Below are 24,851 nucleotides of genomic sequence, written 5' to 3' on the forward strand. Positions count from 1 at the left end.
TGTTTCTAAGTTGGAGAGACGTGGATTAGAAGGATGAACCACTCAATGGATAAGGAATTTTCTGGATGCTCACGCTCAGAGAGCAATGGCTTGATATCCAGGTGGAGACTTGTGACAAGTGGTCTTCCTCAGAAGTCGGTACTGGGGGCTGGTGCTGTTTAACATCTTTGGTGACCTGGACAGAGGGATTGAGTGCACCCTCAGCAGGTTTGCCAATGACGCCAAGCTGCGTGGTGCGGTCAATAAGCTGGAGGGAAGCGATGCCATCCAGAGGGACCTGGACAGGCCTGAGAGGTGGGGCTGTGTGAACTTCATGAGGTTCAACAAGGCCAAGTGCAAGGTCCTGCACCTGGGCTGAGGCAATCCCCAACACAAATACAGACTGGGTGATGGATGAGTGGATTGAAAGCATCCCTGAGGAAAAGGAGTTGAGGGTGTTGGTTGATGAGAAACTCAGCGTGAGTTGGCAATATGTGCTTGCAGCCCAGAAAGCCAACCGTGTCCTGGGCTGCATCAAAAGCAGCGTGGCCAGCAGATCTAGGGAGGGGATTGTCCCACTCTGCTCTCGTGAGACCTGGAGTGCTGTATTCAGCTCTGGGTCCCCCAGCACAAGAAGGACATGGACCTATTAGAGCGAGTCCAGAGGAGGGCCATGAGGATGCTCAGAGGGCTGGAGCACCTCTCCTACAAAGACAGGCTGAGGGAGTTGGGGTTGTTCAGCCTGGAGAAGGGAAGGCTCCGGGGAGACCTTATAGCAGCCTTCCAGTACTTAAACGGAACCTGTAAGAAAGCTGGCGGGGGACTCTTTGTCAGGGAGTGTAGTGATAGGACAGGAGTAATGGCTTTAAACTAAAGGAGGGTACGTTTAGACTAGATATTAGGAATAAACTCTTCACTGTGAGGGTCGTGAGGCACTGGCACAGGCTGCCCAGAGGAGCCGTGGGTGCCTCATCCCTGTTCAAGGCCAGGCTGGATGGGGCTTTGGGCAGCCTGGTCTGGTGGGAGGTGTCCCTGCCCACGGCACGGGGTTGGAGCTGGATGGTCTTTAAGGTCCCTTCTAGCACAGAGCATTCCATGATTCTTTGATTTTTACAATTATACCTTGGTAGGAGAGGTGCAAAATATGTTGAGAAATAAACTCTTATCAGTGGTGTAACATAAAGGATAGGCATATTAATAAGGACTACCAAACAAAGAATTCCAGGTCATGTATTTTTACACAAATATTCTGCAGTGTTGTTTGTCAGAGGCCTCCAAGACGCACGAGATGAAGCTGTGTCAAAGCAAATGTTATTTTTCTGTTTTGACTTTGGCTGCAGCCTTGAGAGCAAGCACAGACCTAGCTTTCCCAGGCTGTGAGAGAACTTCAAAAACTCTCCCTCTTACAGCAGATGCCTGACTGCTCGGTGGAGCTGGACCTGCGGGGCCAGGTTGGTGAATGCCATGGAGATGGCCAGCTGAGACCTCCTGTTATTGAGGCTGCTGTCCCAGCTGCAGCCGGGAGGTGTGTGCTGGGAGGGAGTGCTTCTGCTACTGCCTTTAGGTTCCTCATTCCCTGAACACAATTGTGTCAATTACTTGTTTGGGCTTAAGGATCAGTGCATTTCAGAGGTGTGTGTGAATTACTGAAGAGGCAAACTGTATGTCTGAAAATATCGTTGTCGTATGGGTTGCTAATTTAGAGTCATTTATGTGCATTGTTCTCTGTTTCTAAAGAGTTATTTTGTTGATGTGTATTTAATACCGGTTAAGTGTGACTTTTTCTTAAATCCACAGAGTTTAGAAAGCCCAGCACTTCAGCAACTTTCATTTACTGTTAGACGAGGGGAATTGCTGGCTGTGATTGGTCCTGTAGGAGCTGGAAAAGTAAGTCTTGATGTTTACTCCATTCTGTGGGGATTTTGAGTCTCTTAAACGTGTCTAAAAACTTGAAAATGTGAAGTTTTTCTTGTGTATAATGATACACTTTACATGGAGGTACTGTCATTCAAGGAAGGCAGATGACCTGTGAGTGGGGAGGAGATGGTTCGAAGTTACGCAGTACTGTGTGTTTTACTTCTAAGACGGCATGTAAAGGGTACTAGTGCATTTATACAATTAGAGTAGCTTGAGTGACAAGGTGAAGTAGGCCATCATGCCAGTAAACACTTCTCAGCCTCCGTGGTGTCTTCAATGCAATCAGACTTTACATTTTTTATTTTTGAATCTTTTCCAGTCTTCACTCTTAAGTGCTGTGCTTGGTGAGCTGCCTAAAGACAAAGGTTTGATAAATGTTGCTGGAAGAATTGCTTATGTTTCTCAGCAGCCTTGGGTGTTTTCTGGTACAGTAAGAAGTAATATACTGTTTGACAAGGAATATGAGAAAGAAAAATACGAAAAAGTTTTAAAAGTCTGTGCTCTTAAAAAGGTATGCTTTTTCTCTTTGTGTGTTTTATTTTCACAATCTTTATTGTCTTCTTCGTGTTATTTTGGTCTAGTGGTATGTGCTTTAAGATATAATACATAGAATGGATTTTTATTAGTATAATGGGAAATATATTTCTGTTAAGTGATAGGATTTGTGCGTCATTTTTGACATTCACACGTAAGGACATTCTTGTAATTCCTAGAACTTTCACTAGAGGGGGATGTAGTTTATGTGAAACTCCGACAAATTTGGAAAAAGCTATTCCCAATTATTTAATTTCCTAATTATGTTTAGCCCCATTCATTGATGTTATGGTAGATACATGTGTAGACTTAACAAAATGTGGAAAAACAAATGATGAAGCTAGCACTATTTGTGACTTTCATTTTGTAAATATCCTTTATGCTTTTTTAAAAAATCATGTATATCATGTACTATGCATTGCTAATGGCTATAACCTTAGTGCTATGTATTGGAGAACTTGCTGAGCCCAAGTAGTTTTATGAAAAAATATTTTTGAAAGGTCTGTGTGTAAAGGAGTTTGTGACATGAGATATAGAAGAGGATTAAGCCAGATTTGTCAAGAAACAGACATTTTGCTTGGCAGCTAAAAAGGTTTTATGCAGCATGTTATAATATTCCTGTCAGCAGCAACACAGGTGAAAAGCAGATGGTTACTGTGATGAATTTCTTTTGCAAGGTTTTTACACATAGTAGGTAGAGTTTTAATATCTTCTACTGATATTCGGTCATAGACTGTTGTCTAAACTTAAGGTTTTAGTGACTTTAACAGACAGCAAACTGCATTTAAAAAAAACTTCATAGTTGATGGTAGATTTGCTTTCATAGTTTTGTTTCAAATTTATGTATCTTATAGAAGTTGTGGATATGTTTTGCAGCTCAGTATAAAACTTCTGTATTTCCTGAAGAGGAAATAAAGTAGTATAACATGGAACGCTGTATAATTTTGTTCTCTCACTCATAGTCCCGAGCCCCATAAATTAATCAATTTTGTGTAATGAATGGTGTGGTTATTTCTCTTGGATACAGTGTAATGAGAACAAAACTAACGTAATTCTTAGGGACATTGGCCAGTGGAAAATAATCTACTGATAGAAGTTACTTCAGTTTTATTGTGAAAGCTCATTTTGTTATAACAGTAAATGAGTTACTTTTACTATACTTATTTTTATTTTAGGGTGGTCTGAATCACCACCAGATATTCAACATAACACTAAGAATAGTAGCGCACTTTCCTTTGGCAAACCTGTTGAAAAAGTGAACTTTAAGATCTCACCTATTTTTCTCACTTTCTTATTTATCTTTTGCTGAAGGTACAAAGTCGTAAATTAACTGTGGATATTTCATCCCCTATGAGTTCTTGTATTGTAATGTGAGGTGATACCTTGAACAGTACTATTTAAATAAGAAAATGTTTTGTTGAACCAGGTTTGTTTCAGGTTAAAATGATTTAAAAATGCTTGCTGCCTGTTCTTTATGTTCACAGGACTTGGAATTACTAGCAGATGGTGACCTGACAGTCATAGGAGATCGTGGAGCTACGCTGAGCGGGGGACAGAAGGCCCGTGTAAATCTGGCCAGGCTAGTATTTTTGTTGTTCCTAAAATGTACAAGTTGACAGACTTTGACTGAAGTAAATGAGCTTAAGACCTTGTGATGCTGACTTTTTTTTAAACCTTGTAGAGCTGTGTATCAAGATGCAGACATCTATCTTTTGGACGATCCACTGAGTGCAGTAGATGCTGAGGTTGGAAGACATTTATTTGAAAAGTATGTTGTTGCTTTATTTTTGTTTATAATGCCATTGCTATCTTTCAGTTTGTAATAGAAGAACTTGAGAAAGCATTTTTGGGTAGATGGTTCTCTTCACAAAACTTTTAATGATTCACTTTGTGTTTATTTTTCTTCTCTCTTATATATTTGGAAGAGGTATGATTTTTTTCTTGCGACTGTTATTTTATTATTATTAAAAGTCTTGTAAAGCTCTGCTTTGAAGATATTAGAATTAGAATTATTCCTAAAGGAATACGTGCTGTTTTCTTGAAGAAAAAAAGTCATATTTCGTACATCAATAATGGGTTTTATGAATATTTGTACCAAGTAAAGAACACTGTAGAGCAGTATTTTCAATCACTTCTTAGTTTGCTGCAGCTTTATTTGTGTAGTAGTAAGCACTTCAGGTGGCTGAAAAAAAGGCCAGAACTCTCTTAGATTCTTGAGTGGTTTTTCATTTCAGTTCTTGACTGGTTGAAATTTCTCTTAAGTGAAACAGGGAAATATGGCCTGCAGACTAGACTGTGAAGAGCAGAAATAGAGGAAAAGAGAATGCATAAGCTTACCATAAATGAGAGAGAGATTAGACCTTTCCCCATTTCTGAAGAAATAGGACAGTGTTCATTAAAAATCAGGTTCCCTTCTCAATAAATTTCCTCTTCTCCGTCTCTTCTTTCAAACTGCCTAATCTACAGCACATTGATAGTACAAGAATAATCCAGTTATTCCCAGCCAGTGTTTTGTCCTTGCTTCTTCATAGCCTACTCCTCTCTATCAAAAGGTATGATCTAGAATTTATTAAAAAATCCATTGACTGAATTCACAGGGCTTTGGTTGAAACCTTAAATGAAAGCATTTTCTGGAGCATACTTACCTTCATTGAATTCCACACTCCTACTACATAAATTAATTTACTTTTACTGTTGTACCCCACTCCCCACCCCTAGACAATCATAAAAACTTGGTCTTGAAGATGTGGTTGTAGAATTTGCGTTGACCGTCATTGCATGCATGTTCTTTTATTCCCCAGTAGGGAAGCTTTTAGAATCGAAATTTGAAAATTGTGCATCCAGTTGATATTGGCAGTTTCAAATCTCAAGTTCCCTTGGAAACCCCATGAACATTTTCTTTTACTAATACATTCAGATGGCTACTGTTTCTTTCCAGGAGCTTGTATGGAGTTAAAGTCTTGTGATGTATAGGCTTTATGTTCATTGTTCTATGCGTGTTCATTTTCACCTGCCACAACGGATACGTGGCCATCGTTATTTCTGTAGTTTGTATACTTTGTCAAATTCCTTTAGTGCCTGTTGAAGCTATCTGAGCTTTAGTTGCTGCTTCTCTGTTTTTGTGCAGCATCACTTGACAGCTTCAGCATCTGAATGTGTCTGTGCAGTGCTCTGAAAGTGAGCGTGCCTAGGCTGTCAGTCTCTCTCTCCCTTAGATCTGAGGGTTTATTCACTAACAGGGAAACACAAAAGTACAGTAGTGCAAAGGAGGCTGTGTTGCCTCTTCTATTTTTTTCTGTTTTATGTGAGCTGTGACACTGAGAGTCTACTCTACATCTTGCTGCAGAACTGCACGTCTGGATTTTTGTATGTGCAAGAGCATAAAGGAGCTAGAGGCCATTGCTCTGTTTGCATAACGTAGGTTTTCCTGGTAACTCTGTGGAGGTGAGAAGAAATAAGGAGATGAATTTGTAACTTGGAAAACTGGCTAGGATTCTTCCTAGCAGCGTGTGTTTTCATTGCTTCTTCCTCAGCTCTAGATCAGCTTGACCTATACAGATAAAGTACAATAAAAGCATTTTGTGGGGTAAACAGACTGTGTGAAGTAGTAGTGGGAAGGAAAACTGAAATGCCTCCCCTGATCAAGGTGTTAAAGGAGGTTGTCTTCTGAGGCTTGCATGGCAGCTGTAAAAGGTGCTGGGTTAGTGGGGAGAATCTTATGTTTGGTAGCTTGTCTTGAATAACAAGAGTGGGCTTGTTCTTTAGTGCTTCCTCAGTAGTGCTAGAAATCTGCAGAAGAGAACGCTTGGGCAAGAATGATTTCTTAGAACATCACGTTGAGGAATGTCTGAGGCCACTTCATACAAACTGCCCCCAGGAATCCAAACCACAAGGCGTAAAACAATGGACAAGATGGAAGAAATAGGGGGTTATTTAATGAGAATCTGAAATGGATATTGTTCAGTTCACTTGCTCTTTTTTTTTTTTCTGTTCTTCGTAATTTTATATTAATGCTTAATTATTTTTTTTTAGAAGTGCTTAGCCTATTTGCTTGCATTTAAAGATAGGTATGTTCCTAGCAATTCCCTGAAGCTACGGTCTGTGGAGGGCTGGTTCATTATGTTTGCTGCTTCTCTCTGTTCTGTTCAGCTGCTGCAGTAAACAGTTTAAAAAAGATAAATTCTTTTAAAATCAGGGAGAATGAGAGTAACACAGCTCCGATGGGAAAATAGTCCATGGTATTATTAATGAGGGACTGGGTCTCTTACAAATGTATCCATAATGGAGACAAGTTGTTCTGTGGATGGCAGAAGAGATGAAGCTAGTTTTCCAATGCATTTCTCTCTCCTGCTGAGATTCCTTGAGGCATAATAAAGTATAAACTGGAGATTCCCTATTTTTTTGTTATTTGTGTCCTCTTTTCTTGTGAGTTCTCTGATAGTTAACACTAGATGTGGGTCAGCCTTCTCACAAAGGAGGGCACCGGTATAGTTCTATGTTTTTGTTTATCTGTGTGTGTGTATACACATATATATGTGTGTATATAATATATTTTCATTAACTTTTAGGGAACGTGGCATTTTGAGACCTTTAGCTTTTCCACCAGGTTTGAAATGAAAGACACATATTGTAGATACTGTGGCACATTTCCTTGTATGACAAAATTTGGAATAGCCTGTGGTGCTCTAAGAAAGTCAATCAGTCATGCTTGGACCCCAAGAAATTTCCTGCTCTCCCCGTGCATCTTTGTAAACATATTTCTATAGATTGTATGGTTTCAGATCACCTTTGGACAGAAATTATGTCCTGCTGACTTTAAAAAGGTGTTTTTAAGAGAGAGATTTTTATTTCACCAGTGTATTGAGACAGATACTCTTTTCCAGGTATTGTTCTTCCCTCATATCTTTTCTAGTGACAGGAGCTGTGTGCCCAGTCCCAGTTGATGATCAACCTGATTTCTTTCAGTTTCTCCTCTGCACCTGTGGAAACTAGAGAGTTTGGGAATCTTTGGAAATCAGACCTTAAATTGTGATCACGTTTGGGAATAGCATGCACAGGTGTATCATTCCTACTATCAAAGGGAGTTTTGCACAAATTGTTTTGAACGTGTGGTCAAGCTGTTTTGAGTGTAGGGTCAAATGTCTTTTCTCTCTCAATTTTGCCTCTAGAACTAGGCAGTAACTGCATCTATCATAGTAATAATGATGAGGCAATTGAACTTTAGCACTTACTCAGATGGAGCATGTTGGTACCAGGGGATGATAGCCTCCAGTAGGAACTCAAAGGTCTTGTGACATGTAACTGAGCAGTGGATCACTGAATAACCATATGTTGAGGCTGACTCGAGAGTCACCTGGCAGCTTGGCCAGGTGTTCGGAAAGATAAAGTCTCGCCTTCGCCATCTGAGATAACTGAGAGTTCCTCTACAAGAGAGGGAAGGGAGCAGGCATGATTTGTAGCACAGGTGTCCTTTGTAATTGCATAAAAAGGTAAGGAATAAGTGATCTGATGGCAAAGGAGAGCAGGAAATTCCATCATGTAAAGTGCATGGATAAGATGTCCTGAATTCCTTAGTGCATTCTTACCTCAGACCCAGAAGTGCTTGAGGGGGGGAGGAAAATGAAGTAGGGAAAATGAGTTAAAGGATTTCTTTTTTTTTTAATTCCATGTACAGATCTGAATGTTTACTCAATCTCTTTAAAGCAATTTAATTTTTGGAACGCTTAGGAGTGTGCAAATGCTTCTAGTCTCATCTCCCTCAAAGGGGGCTATACTTTAAATTTCCTGTAATGTTGGAGCTTTGAGGGAAAAGAGCTACTATGGTGGTGTAGACCTCCAAAGCAAGTTGAATACATCAGTTCTGTAAAACTAGCGGGCAGAAGCTAGAAAGTCGTTGCTGTAGAGGGATTACAGGCAGAGTCATTGTGTCGGAGGAACAACAACCCTGGCAGGTACTTAGTGATGTGTTTAAAGGCATATACATGTTACATGCTTTGTCCATTGACACCAAATATACAAGGGAGCTGTTGGGTAACTATGAGGATTTTCCTCAGCTCCCTTTTACATAGAATCTCTTGAAATTGAAGATTTCTCAAGGATATCTGTAAGAATTCCCACTTTGATTTACACCTGGTCCATGCTCATCATGCCTCCGATATAAGAGCAGTGATTACAACCCTAACGTAGTACTGGGCAAACTTGAATGTAGCTCTTTTCTGTGTTACACGTGGTGTTCTTAAAAGTGTGTTAGTTATAACCTTACATGTAGGTGATAAAATAGGAATTTCTTGGACTTCATTGTGTTTATTGCAGATTATATGCTTAAAAGGTATGAATATGTCATAGTGATATTGCTTGTTTTCTTCATAAAGAGAAAAGCATAACTGTGACCACTGTACATTGTGTGTTTTCCAAAAACTGTAAAGCTTTACTTTTTTTCTCATATAAATGTGTTTGGTTGGTTTTTAGTCACACAATATAAAAGCCAAAATAAAATAAATTAAAAAACCAAACCACTGAGAGAACCCCGGTGCAGTTGTGTGCTTTAGTGGTCGGTGGGCGTAGATGTAGAAGAGTGTTACGAATACCAAAATAGAAGTGGTCTCAAGAGGGTGCTGTACAAATTCATGCAGGAAAAGTTCATGAAGAGCTACTTAAACACAAAGATCTCTGCCTCAGAAAATCCCTAACGTATGGCCTCTGTAAGCTGCAAGTGTGTACGAAAGAAAGCATCATTGTACATTTGCTTATATATTTCAGCCAGCTATTCACTGCTGCCTGGTGTCTGGGGCAGGAGAATGGATCTTAGGGACCATTATTTTGTGTCAGTACAGTTGTCCTTATGCGTCATCCCAGTGGAGGCTGGGGCTTGTCATCAGATGGAAATAAATGTTTAGCAAGATAAGCGTAGGAATAGAAACAGCGCAGTATAAGTAGATGTGGGGTTTGTGTCTTTGGCAAATATATCGCATTTTTTTTGTTCTGAAGTTCTGTAAATTTCAAAACGTACAAAAACTGTTGGTGGATTGTTTTTCCTAAACTTTTTAAATCTGAAGGGAAATGAGAGGAAAGCAAATTAAGTAAACAAATTAATATAACAAAGGGTTTACGCCTGTGAGCACTTCTGCATGTGCTTTTATTTCATTTCAGCGGTTATTTCCACTGAAACCAATACAAGTATTAACTAGAATAAAGTTGAACTTGCATGTGAACTTCCCAAAAGGAGAGGCAAGAAGAATAGTGAGGAAGAAAGTGTAATTATTAAAGAAGAAACACTTTGCTGAGGTGAAAGAAAGCTGGTTCTTAGAGATAAAAACTTAAAAAAGATTAAAGAACAACTTGTCTCGAAGGAAGGAAAACCTGATACGGAAGGAAGAACAAATGAAGATTCATATGCACGAAGGTGCCAAGATGCTGCCTCTACCTAGAGGAGCAATTGTGCTGTTGTAGGCACCTTCCTGAGCAAGTGTCTTCTGCCACATGCCCTGCATTATCACAGCTCAAGCTATTTTTTTTTTTAATTATATAGTTGTTTTCTGTCGAAGTGCAGTGGGTTTTTAAATGGGTGATATCCTGTTAACTTAGCTTTGTTAACTTAAAATATTGTTTGTTTATGTCAAATTGGAAGCGTGTAATTTTTAGAGAGATCTGTCCTGAGTCCATCCTCAGTGCTTTGGATGATGATGGTGGTCACTGATGCTACATTTTGCAGGTGTTGGAAAACTGGGCAATGCTTCAGGCAGTTCTGGAGACAGACAGGGATTTGGGAAGTCGTGATTAAAGGGTGTGAGTTCATAGATGCACACAGAAGGGATAAGTGCAAAGTGTGGCTCTGTGAACAATAGGCAGGGATCAACTGTGTAGCAGTCTTGTGGAAAAGGAGATGCACATTATGGAAGGTCACAAATCCAGTATGAGTCAGCAAGTCATGCTCTTGTCAAGGAAACTGTGCCCTGGGATTTATGACCAGTAATGTTTCTGGCAGAACAGGCAAAGTAAAATAATCTTCCTATTGTGTTTTGTACCTGTAAGGTTTCAACTGGAATAATGTATTTGATTTGGTGCACTTCCAAAAAAACATAGACCAGCTTCAGACTCCAGTGTAGCCCATCAAGAAGGTTGAGATGTCAAAGGAAAAAAAGAGAAAACTGTTTCTTACTTGAAACGTATATATCTACGTTGGTTTTGTTTGTTTTGTTGTTGTTTTGTTTTTGTCTGGAAAAAAGCTGTCTGAAAGAGAAACTGAAGCTTTCATGTATAAAGGGACTGTACACAGAGGAAGAATGGTTTATTGGGAAGTGGTGGATTTAAATTACACCAAACCTGGGTTTTAGAGAAAAGATTGGTGGTGGGAAAGGTAGTTTGCCACTGGAATACATTGTCAAGGATGTTGAAATTTCTGATGTTGAGTTTAAAACAAATAAACATGCAAAACAGCCCATCCAGGATATGTCAGGAAAGTTTAATTTTAAGTTGATTCTTACTTGGAGTAGAAGCTGAAACTTCTGTAGTTCTTTCATCCCCCTTTTCCTTGTACTAAAAAGGCTAAAGAACGCTTGGGTCTTCACTGTCTGCATCTCTCCTGGCTGCATGTGCACACGTGTGTGTGTGTGTGTGTGTATTTAATGATCTGACGACGTGATGGCATTTTGTGCGGTAATTCATTCTGCTGTAATACACTGAAGTTACTCCCAGTCTAACTTAAAGATGATGGCCCTCGGGAGAGTAATGGAGAAGAAACACAGTGAAGGGGAATTTTGAGGGTTTTTAAGCGGCAGGTAAAATGATAGAGGCGTTTGGGGGCATAAATGAGACACTGGTTAACCTAGAATTGGTTGCTTTTGATGATGGTTGTTCTTCTTCTGTACACAGCAGTATTTCTAAAAGTAGATAGGATGAGACTGAGCCCTAGTGAACCAGTTCAAACCACAATCACTTCAGGACTAGTTTGGATTTTTTGTGTTTTGTTTCTATGACAATACCAAGTTTTCACAAATACAAATTCAGTGAGCTGTGAATTTTGTTCTGGGCCTTTTATCCCATTTGGCTATACTGCACTTCTCTTTGAACCCTGACTTCAGTCTTCTGTGGCAGCAATGGCACCCTATAAAATCAATGCTCACTGTACGTTGCAAAAGAGGTTGTTGTCAAAGACAGAATATATATATTTAAAAATTTAGAACATAAAGCTCAAAAATAGCCTGATGTGTTGAAACAGACATTAAGTGTATACTTACTATTTTACTAGTTTTGCAGCTTCAGTGCTTCCTGATGATACTGTATTTTAAATGGCAAAATTTTCTAGTGAGCTGTCTGAGCAGTGAGTTGTTTAACTGAGTAATAGATAGAGGTATATGCTCTTTGTTGTGATTTTTCCTCCCTGGGCTCATGCCAGTGAATTGTGACAAAAATTTTTCTACTCATCTGTTATCAACAAACTCTTCAGCTAGTTTCTTTCTACCCAGATAGACATCAAATCGAGAGTTGTTGTTGTTGTGTGGGGTTTTTTTTAATTCTCATTTGAGTGATCTGATATATCTGCGGAAATTTATTTTTCCACAGAGGTCATTTTTTGCCTTCTCTCCTGAGATCAAGTTCATGCTGGATGCTGTGCTGACAGCTCTTGACAATGCTAATTGCTGAGATAATCCACTTTTTTCCTTTTTGTGTTTTTCAAATGCTAACTTAAAGTACAATGGGCACACCATGACTCAGGATCAAGGTTTAAAGGTTTTCAGCCCTGAGATTTTATAGAGGTCTAGTGTGTCCCAGTAAGGTGTTAGACATACATCTGGCACACAGAAATTCAGTGATGAAAGTAGGATATGGGCTGTAGATAGTCCCACTAGTAGATACTTTCTACCCATCCTGTAGATAGTAAGGGAAAGCTAGGTCTCTTGACAGTGAATATCTGCTATATTCAACTTTCCTACTAGGCGATTAAATATCCTGCAGCATCTCTGATGTTTGCCCAGTCCTCTGGAAAGGTTGTGTTGAAGACTGTTTTGTTTCATGCCTTAAGCTGGTGCTCCAGTTCCCAGGTGGCTCCTTTCAGGGACTGCTCAAAGGGTAGGCAGTCTCCACACCCAAAATAATACTCCCACAAAGAGTTTGGTGTGTAAATAGTTGCAGCTGCTCGAATAGCTATGCTGCTGCAAATACCTGGTCTTGATCAATTGTTATACCTTGATCATTTAAGAATGGCATCACTGGTTTATGGTTACTTCTTGAAAGCTGCACAGGAGGCAGGTAACTCGCTCAGTAAGAGCGTTGGTTTTAACTGTTACTGCACGGTTTATTTGGGACTGTGTAATACATCTTCTGCCTGTAATTATTCTGATTAATACTAGCATTAACCATGTTATAATACATGGTTATAAACAGTCATTGTCCAAGTGATAAATAGATGTAAAGAGCTGTATGTAGGGAGTTCACCAGGTACACAGCTGGAATTTAAGAGAGACAGTGTGCAATATGGTATCGTTGCTATTCAGCTGCTGTTCTTTTTCTGCCTTACTCCCAGTACTGCTTATTTGCATTTCTTTATTGAATTTTTACTATTAGATTGCAGTGGTTTTGGTTGTGTTTTTTTGGGGGGGGAGTGAGGAGATAAAATTGGTGTATGGTTTGTTTGTTTGTTTGTTTGTTTTCCTTTCTTTTCTTTTGTGCTGAGTGCCACCCTCCTGTGTCGTGGTAGCAGAAAATGACTCCAGTAGGAGTGGGTCCTTGAAGGGAAACACGGTGCCAAGGCCCACATGCAGGTCAGAAGGTTCTGCTTTGAACAAGCCATAATCGGGCCCTATGGGCTGCATTCCTGTTGGCAGCTGAATACGAGGTGTGCTCCTGCAACGCATCTTCCAGCTTGCTTTCATCTAGAAGTCCAGTTCATGTGTCCCAGTACCACTCATCAGTATGAACCGCAGCAGGTCGAGCCGAGACAACTGGGAGATGATCGTCAAAAATGTACACCAGGTCCAAATGGAAAGCGCTAATGCGTACACCTTCACTGACCCCCTCAGTTCTTGACAGTATGAGTTTTGCATGTTTTCCTAAGGAAGCGAGTGGCTGAGAAGCAGGAACCCTCTCAAAAGGTTGGGAAGTGTTGGGTATTCACTTGTGTCGGTGCTGCCCTCCTTCCCTGTTGCATACAAAGAGCAGCAGGCTTGCAGAGTTTTGCACATCTAAACTGCTGTTCCACTGCTATGATCTATTTTTATTATTTTTTGGCTCTGGTTGGCCTTTGAAGGACCTCCTGAAAAACACCTAAACACCAGATGTCTTTTCTGCTAAAACTAGAGGGGACTGAACTGCACTTACTGACTGGTTCTGTTGTTCCCAGTCCCTTCTTTCTCTAAATCCCAAACTTCTAGGGAAGCCGTGAGGGTGCAGAGTGAGGGGTGGTGGGCAGGTAAGGCAGTAGAGGGTAAGCCCTGCTTTCATGTGAAAAGGTCAGAGACGTGTGAAGGATCTCACTCCTCCCCATCAATATGTACTTGAATGCAGCTCAGAGCAGTAGACCTGTCTGCTTCTCCAGCCCTCTCAGTAACTTGCTCTAACAGCTGCTGTGAAAGCTCATCTCACTGAAGTGACTTTTATTGGCGGTGTTTTTCCATAGTTGTCCACAGGATGTTGCCCTCCTTTCTCTTTCTGTTAGTTTCATTCTTGTTAAATAACCTCTTTGTAATAGACTTATGGTATGTATATTTGTTAGGAGGATGTTGAATACAATTTTAACGAAACGTCCTTAAGATATTTCTTTTTCTTTCACCCCAAAACAGAAACACAAATTTTCTGTTTCCTACCATTAAAATGTAAAAAGCTAAATAAGCAGCATGTTTTTTGAGCGTAATTTTGAGACATCCAATATGCATGGGTATTACTTTATATTTTATATTTAACACTGTATAATTGAGTAGAAGTTGCTAGGAACCATCAAAATGTTTTTTGCCTTTTTATTTAAATATTTTTCCATCTCTTTGCAGATGTATTTGTCAGGCCTTACATCAAAAGATATCTGTTTTGGTGACTCACCAGTTGCAATATCTCCGTGCCGCAACTCAGATTCTAATCTTAAAAGATGTAAGTGATATCAGTGTCTATACTTTCACATCTCACATACTTTCTAATTATCTTTAATAATCTAAGAATTGAAAAAAGCATTTTTATTTCTTGTTTGTAAATTTTCTGTTTACTGATGACCATGTATGTTTTTAAAGATTTAGAATTACTGATGAATTCTTTTTAGAATGCCTTCCTTGAAAAATCTGCTCCTGAATTTTATCGTATATATGCACTTTTACATATTAATTTCGTCTTAATATGTATATTAAGTTGTGAGAGAATTATTTCTTTTGAGACAAAATTAACGCTTTGTTTTTCTCCTTGATTTTTTTTAACTTTTGTGTGAATAAAGAGCTCTGTTGTTTCTAAAACTAGTCCTCCTTTTTTAAGCTAAGGCTGAGAAATGATCCCAGATAGCTTTGAGAACAAGCAGTCCATCAGTGAAACTGGTTCCTTCCAAACTTAGTTGTACTGGATTGTCATGGGTAGGGAGGAAATGCAAAAGCTTCAGATGTTTTTTAATGTTGGGTGGCACAGTACTTCAAATTACTTTTGATGCATCACAAAGTTGTGAAAAAGTACTCTACCTGCATTTTTCCTCCGATTCAGGTGTCTTTAAGAGTTACATTAGTTTTCTAGAGGTGAGTTTGTGACAGAGCTGTAAGAAGCAACACAGACTGTGAAAACAGCCAGGAGTAAGTTAAAAAGACTGACGGTCATGTATGTGGTTCAACAGCATGTTCTAAAGCTCCATGGCTGTCTTCCACAGCTTCTCCAAAGAGGTAATTCTCACCTGGCTGTAACTGGGACTTCTGTCATCCCGTTTGTATGCGTGGTTAGCTGCCAGGAAGGGACTGGAAGAGAGTGAACAGCTTGGTTTTGCTCTTCTAAATGAGGAACTGATAGTTAGAAGGCTTCGCTTCAGTTTCTGTGGAGGGATGTGCATCTGCAGAACTCCAGAAGCAGCAGGGACAGGTACAAAAAAAAATCTGTTACAGAAAGTGTATAATGAAGATAATCAAAACTTGTATTAATTGTAGGGTAAAATGGTGGGGAAAGGTACCTATTCAGAGTTCCTGAGGTCTGGCATCGACTTTGCTTCCCTTTTGAAAAAAGATGAGGAGGCAGAACAGCCGTCAGTCCCAGGAACCCCCAACCTGAAGGCCTCCCGCAGCCGTACCTTTTCGGAGTCCTCTGTCTGGTCCCAGGATTCTTCTGTCCACTCGATGAAAGATGGAGCAGTGGAGCAACCACCTGTGAGTGCTCATTGCAGTTCTTGTTTGGCTGTGTTTTTCTGACTTAGGCTATGATAAAGGCTTTTCCTGCTGCACTGGAATTTCAGCGAGTGTTGGATGCCATTAGCAGGTGAGAGCTCATTGTGGTGAGGCTGCCCAGCGCTGTGCTTGGCTGGCAGTCCTACCACCAGGGCTGCAGAGGGCAGGCATCCCACAGCTCTGTGCAGCTGTGTTCACACCCAGCACGCTTTGTTTAGGTTCAGTATCAACTCTGCTGGCTCTGGGAACCATTCCTATCGGTATCCAAAAGAATTCTTCTGTGCTTCTTATATCCTGTCCTCTGACAGTGGTTCTTTAAAGGGACAATATCACGTTATTGGGTGGATTCTGTGTGTTTGTACAGTGCTGAGGTCAAATTAATAGTTTCCCTAAAACCCTGAGCTCTGGCAAATGCGTGCAGAAGCAATGGCTTCACACAAAGTCTACATTTGCATGGCTGGCATTAAAATACCCCACATGATCATGAGCAGGCCCTGAGGGAGGAATCTTGGGATGCCACTGCTCGGCTCTCCCTGGCTCTTCTGGTATCGAAAACAGAGTGCTTTTATGGTGCCAACTTGACTTCCGGGTGCCTTGTTATCTCTTGGTCTGCACCGGGCAAAAACAACCATAATGTTTTTATACCAGAGGTGGCCTTATGATGGTGTGTCTGCATTCATACAAAACAGTGCAGGAGCCCTATAACCATGCTAAACTTATGCTGGCGCTACATCCATGGAACAGATAATCTTCGTGTCCTTGATGCTTTTCATCTTTATGCTGTGGGTATATTTTATTTATTTTTCTGTTCTATAATAAAAATGAGAGACAACCCCCCAGAAAAAAAAAAAAAAAGAAAAAAAATTGCTGCTAACTTTTGTTTCTCAGGCAACTCTGCTGTTAAATCCACAAACTTGACGAACTTCTTAGCAGCAGTTGAGTTGTTGGATGGGGGGAAAAAAAACAAACAAAAAAGTGCAAGATAGGCTTCTCTTCTCTTGTGGGCACATAATTGGGATTTCTCTTTTCACATCTGAGTTGGGTCTGTTGATTCCACAGCTATGTCCACTGACAACAGTATCAAATGGTGTATGTCCACTGAACAGGCACCACTTTTTCTATCACATACGCTCTAAAAAAATAAATAAAATAGAATTTTGTTGATTTGAACTATAGGTTCTTCTACCTATTTTATTCCTGTTTTATTTTCTGTCTTTTATGGTTCCCTGTCCACTGTTAGCTTAATATGATTTCTTATTTGTCATTTTATTGGTTTTTCCTATTAACAGGTGCTTTGTTGGTACTTGCAAGGAGGTGATTAGAACTTTATGTGTAATTTGTTACCTTTGGCAGGTGTTGACTGATTTTTGGTGCAAACTTGCAGAAGATTATTTACTTTAAATACCTTTCTGAAAAGGAAAGGTTATACACACTTGGACTCTGAAAACAGATCTTTTCCCAAGTCAGGGCCTTAGTTTTCAGGGTCCTGATGACTGATGGCAGTGTATAAGAAAAGAAAAAATCTGGTTTAGTAGTTAGCAGTGTTGCAGTTAGAGCAAATATTTCTGACTGCAAATGAAGTCAGGTTACACGATGCAATGCAAAATAAAATCCTCCCAGTGTCATTTAGCAAAGTAGATTTTTCAGTGTTACTGCAATGAGACTATTTTTTTATTATTTTTTTTGCCAAAGCTGTAGTTGGGATAGTTTTTATATGTGTAATCACTTTATCTTATTATTTAATTGTTTACTAATTCAGAACCATGTCTTTCAAGTAGCTTAGTCTGAATCTATGACTGCCAGGTTAATGGTTTTTATTCTTTTTTTTTTTTTTTTCAGGCTGAAAATGCCTTGGCTGCAGTGCCAGAGGAGAGTCGCTCTGAGGGAAAAATAAACTTTAAGGTTTACAGAAAATATTTCACCGCGGGAGCAAACTACTTTGTGATTTTTATACTTATAGTATTTAATATTTTGGCACAGGTAAGTTGCTGAGAACCACAGATGATAATGATTGTATTTTGATTTTGTCTTTTTATTTAATGGAGTGTATGCTTGTTATTGTGATGTTTCAACTAAAATGGGGCGGGGGGTGATGTTCTTTTATCTAATAATTTTGTAGTATACTTGGTCAATTTTTAGGTATGGAGTTTTTGTACAGCATTGAGATGTCTTGCACTGATCCTTATTTCAACAGTCGTAATTATTCAATAAAATAATAAATCTCCTGGCAGTGTGCACAAAAATTATAAGCCAGTCTAATTTTTTGAAAATACAGAACAAAATCGTAAGGTATACAAATTATTATTTAACAAATCCGAAGAAACGATGCCTTCCTCAACTGGAAATACAAAGAAATTGACTGGTTATGGAAGGATGGGGTATTATAGAATTAATTAAATAAAAGCTCTTCTGCTGATAAGTGCAGGTTAAATGAAAGTCTAGAAGGAGGATCGGTGTTTAGAGGAAGAAGAAAGTGAAATATTGTGTGTGATGCAGAGTGTAGCAAGTATGTAAAAGAATTTTTAGACAAGGAAAATAATTTTGAAACTTACTGAAAGAAATGGTGAGCTTAGGAAGCTCTGTGAGGACAGCCTGTTGCCTTTCTCTCTGTTTCCTGCAGAGAAAACTCAAATTCATTTCATGGAAATGATTGGTCTTGGCAGTAAAAAATAAAATAGTGTATTTAGACATGCTATGTTCTTTTTGCTTCTCCTTGAATTGAGTCTGTTTGAAAGTTAGCTGAGCAAGATGAGAGCTGTGCAATAGACTGCCCAGAACTTAAATTTGTGTGAACAGAGGTGTATTTTGAGATAAATAGTCCTGTTATAAGTTTATAGTCACCTCTCGGCACAGAAGGAAGGTGGCAGTAGAAGTTTTTCCCTCCCTCTCCTCTCTCATCTTCCTTCGATCCTGTTTCTGGTAATTATCTCCTGCAAACACAAATTTCTGGACTGGTAACATCAGAAAGTTTGTTAATCAAAAAGCATTTTGGAATATCTGTAGTAGCAAATTTAGGAACTGAAAAAAGGAGTTCTTTAATGTGCAATTAACATACGTTAGGAAGAGCTACTATATTTTGCTTGCTTAAGTGTATTGCTTTCCTTTAGTTTGCTATCATGTAAGGTAATTTAAGGTAACTTCTTTCTTTGTAGAGGATTGTAATGCACCTTCTAATGTGCTTTGCAAATTGCTGCTGATCTTGAAAGACTGGATGGCATACTTTTCTGAATATGTGATGTTTTCCCAGAGAACATAAAAGAATAGGAAGGAAATTTGATTTTCTAATGTTTTTTTCATTTTGTAAAATGATTCTTGTATTTGCTTCTTTTATTCAAGGTGGCATATGTGCTCCAGGACTGGTGGCTTTCTTACTGGTAAGTTAATGATAATAACTAGTCAGTCATTTCTGTCTTTTGAGTCAAGGAAAAGAGTTGTTTGTCAAGTAGAAATCACTGTTGTATAGGTAGGGGGAAAAAAACTGTTCCAGGAAACTTCAGAATATGCTTGATCTTTTCCTAATCTGTACTCATTTTGTGAGTGGAAAAAAAATAAAACTTTATGCTGAAGCTGTGATAGCTTCTTCTCATTGCGTGATGCATGACAGCATCAGTACATGGGATCTTTTGAACTGAAGATTTCAACACAGTTGAATCTAGAAACAGTTAAACATACTCATGAATATTTGCAGAATGTGATTTGATGATCACTATCTTCTGTATGCATTTCCACAGGGCAAATCATCAAGAAAAGCTGAATGTCACAACAAATGGAAATAATGGAGCAAATGAGACTGAACATCTAGACCTTAAATTTTATTTGGGAATTTACGCAGGTAATGACATATGCACACGTGTGTCTATGTTCTAAAGATCTATTATTTATTCTACTGTAATAAACATTTTTGAGAGGTGCAAAGCAACGGCAATGTGGGGAAGTGTGATTTCTAGCAGGAACTGAGTAGTGAATGTCCTAACAGATTAGGAGCCTGAGTCTTGCTTCCTCACTAAATTTATTGGAATAAATAAATAAATAAAAGCAACAGAAGACATTGGTTGAATGCAGGCTCTTAATTTGCTTTGCCTGGGTTTTAGAAAGTAAGTTTGAAACAGAGTATTCAAAAAGTCAGTCGTCACAGGGTTGTGGTTATTGTCTGTACTAATAGGTCACTCAGCTAAATCTACGGTCTTTATACGGATGGACAGGAGGGGTTAGAAATTGATCCTCATTCTTTGCTGTTCTAAAACTTGGCATGGCAACATTGCTTCTGAAGTGCCATAGCAAAAGAACCAGTTTTTGAAAAGCCTCCCAAATGGGTATGCAAAGCAAGGTGTTGAAAAATCATTTCAATATATAATATTATAATATATCTAATAGGTAGCCATATGTTTCTGAATATCCAGAAAAGGGCATTGATCTTTGTCTTCAGACACTGAAGCATTTAAAATGCGACTCTGAAATGCAGTGAAAATTGGTGTAGAAAAATGCTCTCAGGCTCTGCTGTTTAGCACTTTTAGTGAATTACAGTTTTGCTGGGGATAGTAATTTCTTGATTGAGATGTGGATGATAGGTCTAGGAAAACAGGTGGGATACCAGAAGAATATGCAGTGAATGTATTCAGAAACCTCTGTCTTGGGTGGTGAGTTTTGCGTTCATTTTTTATAAGAAGCTATGTGATCTAAGTACTTAACTGGATACGGTGTGCTCGGCCTGGGAAACAACTATGTAGGAGCCAGGTAACTTGGCCTGTATTTTCTGTGTGTAATGCCTTATTTCATGAGCCGTTCACTGGACTGCACAGGATGATTAAGGATGTCAAACTTGGCTTTCTCTGACCATATAACCTAAGTCACCTTGCAGAAGATTTTATCCTTTAAGGCAAATTTTATTGTAGATAACAGGAAAGCAAAAGTTAACTTTGATACTGAAATGTTCAGATGGCTCAGTGAAATATTTGCAACGGTTGAAGAGAAGGCATTGTTACTTACATAAAATGTAAGTGAAATTGAAAAAATATATAAGACGATAGTAAATTTCATGTAGAGCACATAATGATCTAACTTATTTTTTTTCCTATAACTTCTGAAACTGTACAAAGTAATTTAACAATTTTATTTCTAATTATCAGTGTTTGAAAAAAGTCACTATGGTAGTTCCTTCCTCATCTTTGTTGTTTCTACGAGATAAAGATTTAGTAGAATAAAATTTTTGTTAATGTGAAACCTCAGTGGTCAGAACTGAGGTGCCCCTTCTTGTCCATAAAGTGAGTGTACCAAGAGTCTTTGTCTCTATTTTGTTGAGGAGGCAAGCTTGTAAACATGGAAAACAAAAACCTTCTGCCTGAGACGGATGGGAGGCTTGACAGTAGTGCCATTTCTTCCCTTTCTTGACAGCTATTAGGTATCTTCAAGTGATTTGTCCACTGGAAGCCAGCAAATTCCAGTGGCTTCCTGGCCTGGATGAAGTTGTGCAGAAACACAGGGTTCCCGGGAATGTTCTCCCTCCTCTTCCATCACTCTGACCGTCTGCTTTTGGGCATAGGTTCTGCCATGGTCTCCCTGCTTGGTACCTCTTCTGCTCCCTTCTTGCCTGACCCAGATTTCTTGATTGAGCATGTGCCCTTGATTTTGGAAAGCTAGCTTTTTTGTACCCAGCCTGGAATGCAGCAGCCAAGGCAAAGCAAGCAAACTCTCGTCTGAGCCACGTGCTTTTTCGTTAAAAACAGCACCAGCATAGGCAATAAATGGTGTGCAAGGAACTGAGTAGTTACAGGTTTTCTTGCATTCTGGGAGGGCACATCTATAAGCAGTATGTAACACACTGACCTAACTGCATTGTATCATTTAAAACCTCACTCTTTATTGCTACAGCTGTTCCGGAATTGCATCCGGTTTTGCCCTGTCCTTAGCACAGGCAATGTGTTATGTTGATAGTTAAAGCCTAATTTAAGGGTGTCCTCGAGGCCTGAGCATCTGGGCTTGTGGTGGCTGTGCTCAGTTTCTGGAGCAGATCACCTAGAGCCTGGAAGGCCTTGCAGCCCTGCCAAATACAAGGTGAACACCTTCACTGTTCACCTTTGGGCTCTGCCCTTCATCGGCTGGGAACTTGGGCAGGCACGTTGCGGGTTACACACAGCAAACAGACCAGCAGCGATCTCATTGTTCTTCGCTTCCATCTTTTGCCCTGTAGCTCCTCTGTCTTGTAAGTGGAGGAGTGCACAGAAGAAAGACAAACAGTCTGCAGACCAATTCCCTAGAAGGGCTCTGTTTCACGTGGCATAAGGGATGCATCTTCTACCGTGTTAAAGAAATACACATAATTTAAATGATTTGATGTGGTTTACAAGGGGAAGAATGGCATGAGTGGTTTGGGCTGATTGAGAATAACTCAGGGTTGTCTCTAAATAGCCATGTGTGTATTACTTGGTTAATACCTGCTGGCAAATGTTGAATCTTCACAGTGACCTCTGCAAGCCACAATTATACATGGCACTGTGAAATGAATTTCTTAGCTGAGCTGTTATGCAGACGGTTATAATGCAGATTTATTTTGTGGGTTAACAGACGTTTCCTGCATTTCCATAAAGTGCTGATTCTTTCAAACAGAAAAAGATAAATTGTTTAAATTGATGATATAACACTAACCGAAGCTAGTGACAAATATAAAGAACCTGTGTTCAGCACTCAGTCCCTAGGCTTACGTTTTGGATTCTTGTAATATGCAGAAGCCAACAAAACTAGGTTTTAGTTCAGTTTTATTTTGGAATGTGCTTGTGGAAGATGGGTATCTGTATGAATGCTCTGTTTTTTTAATTTCAGGTTTAACAGTGGCTACAATACTGTTTGGCATAATAAGAAGTCTTCTGGTGTTTCAAGTTCTCGTTAATTCCGGTCAGACTTTGCACAACAGAATGTTTCAAGCCATTCTGAAAGCTCCTGTCTTGTTTTTTGACAGAAATCCTATTGGTAAGTTTAATAGTCAAAAAACCTTTAACATTTAATGTACCTCATTGATTATGTTAAATATACTATTTCTGGGCAGTTGTGAATTTAAAGTATTTTTGCACCTTTGTGGTTTTTGCTTCTTTTAATTGTGGTATTTTTAAATTAAAATGTCAGAATGTTAACTGTTTATTGATACTTGATCTTACTCTTTTCAAAACTGTGGCTTTGGTGTTGTACATTGAACTGCTAGTTGTTAGTAGCACCAATTGCTAGTTGGTGATGATCTGATTGAGTTAACAGAGGTCTCTCTGCGAAATCCTGAATGTATATGCATGTACTTTGTGGGCATGCCTTTCTTGTGCTTTTCTTTGAAAGCTTGACCCCAACAATTATTTGCCCTTTTTAAAAAATAATTTTAAGCAAGTGTGGTAATTGGCAGTTGTTGAGAAACTGAGTAGCTTGGTGTCCTTCCATAGCAGACAACAGTGTAAAGAATGCAGTTTAAGACTCTAATCCAGTTCTTGAAAAGAAAGAAGAGAAAAAAGCTGGAGCAGGGTGAAGAGTGTTGGGGAAGTGCGGTGGTGCTGATTTAATGGCCAGTGTTACATGAGAAACAGAAATCTGATGTGCCTTCTGGCCTTCATTCTCTTGAAGAAAACGAACCTTTGCTTGATCTCGTACTTCCAGAAGCTGTTTAATAGCTGTAAAGGTATGTAGGGATGGCTTTATTGTTTCAGAGAGATTAGTAATATTTTCAGGAAAAATATGCACGTGGAGAAAAGGTTCAGGTCTGCAATACGATGAATGAAACATGCATAAGTTCCCCCCTTAAAAAATAAAAATAAAAATGTACAACTGCACAAGTTTAAGGTTGTGTTATGTGGCTTGTTTGTACTGTGCGTCTGTGGTAGTGTAAATTGAAGGCAGCTGCAAAGGGTGAGAAGTAAAGCTGTAAGCTCAGGAGACAGGTTAGTGGAGAGCTAGTGAGAGCATATACATCACAAGAAATTGCAGGACTAATGAGGTTTGTTGTCAGGTATGCAGGGTTTATCCTTTTCCCTCTTAATGTCTTTGTATGCAGCGTGCAGTAACTGTACTTTTGAGGCAACACATAATCATCTTGTAAGAATGCCCAAAAACCTGGCTCATTGTAACAAATGAAGTCAGAACTATGGAGTAAACATCGGGGACAATGTAGAGTAATAAGAAATGGCTTGCTTTGTAACATACTGTGAAGCTCAAATTAGCAGCGCTTTGTAAAAGAGTGGCATTCATGCAACCTGCCTATCGCTGGTATTCACACACTGTCATGACTTGGTGATATGTGCTTCTCTTTATCAGAAGATATTTTATAATAGAAGATTAACTTCAGTGTGTATAGATCTCTTTTCCTTCATCTTTCTTTTAGTCATGGTAGCATGCAAAGGTACAGCTGTTCTGATCTACAGATCTTTTGAAAAAGGAAAAAAGGAAAGGAAAAAAGATTACATGGGAGACTTGATGCTCTTGTTCCGAACTGCAGTATGTAGCAATTCTGAATTCTCTTCTGAATATCTTTGTTTTACCAGCTGATTTAGGTGTTAGTTTTTTGTTTTTACTGTGTATTTATCTTCTTTTAGACCTTCAGATGCTATTTGCATTGGGGTAAGGTTTATTTAAGTACAAGCCATTTTTCTTTTATTTCTTATTTTCTTCTTGAAGATGCCATACTGTGAAAGACATACTGAAAAGAAATTGAAATTACTAAAGCCTTTTTGTAGCGTTTTGATTGTAACAGTCAATCCAAGCTGTTAGTTAGCATATTGCATATTAGCAAAGCTGGTACCGTAGTGACAGATCTGTCATTTAAGCATCCAGTGTGTTCTCAGTATTTGTGTGAAGTCTCTAAAATGACTGCAGGAGCATTTGCTGAACTGACTTTTGCTGTTTTATTTCTCCGGAAATAATCTGCAATTAAAAGTGCCATAGTCAATATTTTGAATACACAGTGATCCATTTCCAAAGCTGAGGAAGGAAAGAAATTAATAGACATCCCAAGCTCTAGATAGTTCTTACTGGGGAAGCAGACTGATGAGCAGCATCAGGGAGTCGACATTAGGAAATGGAAATACGTGGTGAATCATGACATGTCTGTCAACTCCCAAC

At 39.2% G+C, this 24,851-nt stretch overlaps 1 protein-coding gene across 4 annotated transcripts in view; it reads left to right on the forward strand.

Moving 5' to 3' along the window:
* The window catches only part of ABCC4 (ATP binding cassette subfamily C member 4), a 150,524-nt gene that overhangs the window by 35,370 nt on the left and 90,303 nt on the right, over window positions 1–24,851 (forward strand). For all 4 annotated transcript variants that reach the window (XM_040538662.1, XM_040538672.1, XM_040538681.1 and 1 more), the window contains 10 exons: window positions 1,777–1,866; window positions 2,216–2,407; window positions 3,915–4,009; window positions 4,112–4,198; window positions 14,412–14,508; window positions 15,531–15,746; window positions 17,604–17,744; window positions 19,101–19,138; window positions 19,496–19,596; window positions 22,581–22,727. In XM_040538662.1, the coding sequence (XP_040394596.1) occupies window positions 1,777–1,866; window positions 2,216–2,407; window positions 3,915–4,009; window positions 4,112–4,198; window positions 14,412–14,508; window positions 15,531–15,746; window positions 17,604–17,744; window positions 19,101–19,138; window positions 19,496–19,596; window positions 22,581–22,727 (1,204 nt within the window). The remainder of the gene's footprint in view (window positions 1–1,776; window positions 1,867–2,215; window positions 2,408–3,914; window positions 4,010–4,111; window positions 4,199–14,411; window positions 14,509–15,530; window positions 15,747–17,603; window positions 17,745–19,100; window positions 19,139–19,495; window positions 19,597–22,580; window positions 22,728–24,851) is intronic.

The sequence above is a fragment of the Cygnus olor genome, chromosome 1 (genome assembly GCF_009769625.2).
Source record: "Cygnus olor isolate bCygOlo1 chromosome 1, bCygOlo1.pri.v2, whole genome shotgun sequence".
Lineage (NCBI taxonomy): Eukaryota > Metazoa > Chordata > Aves > Anseriformes > Anatidae > Cygnus > Cygnus olor.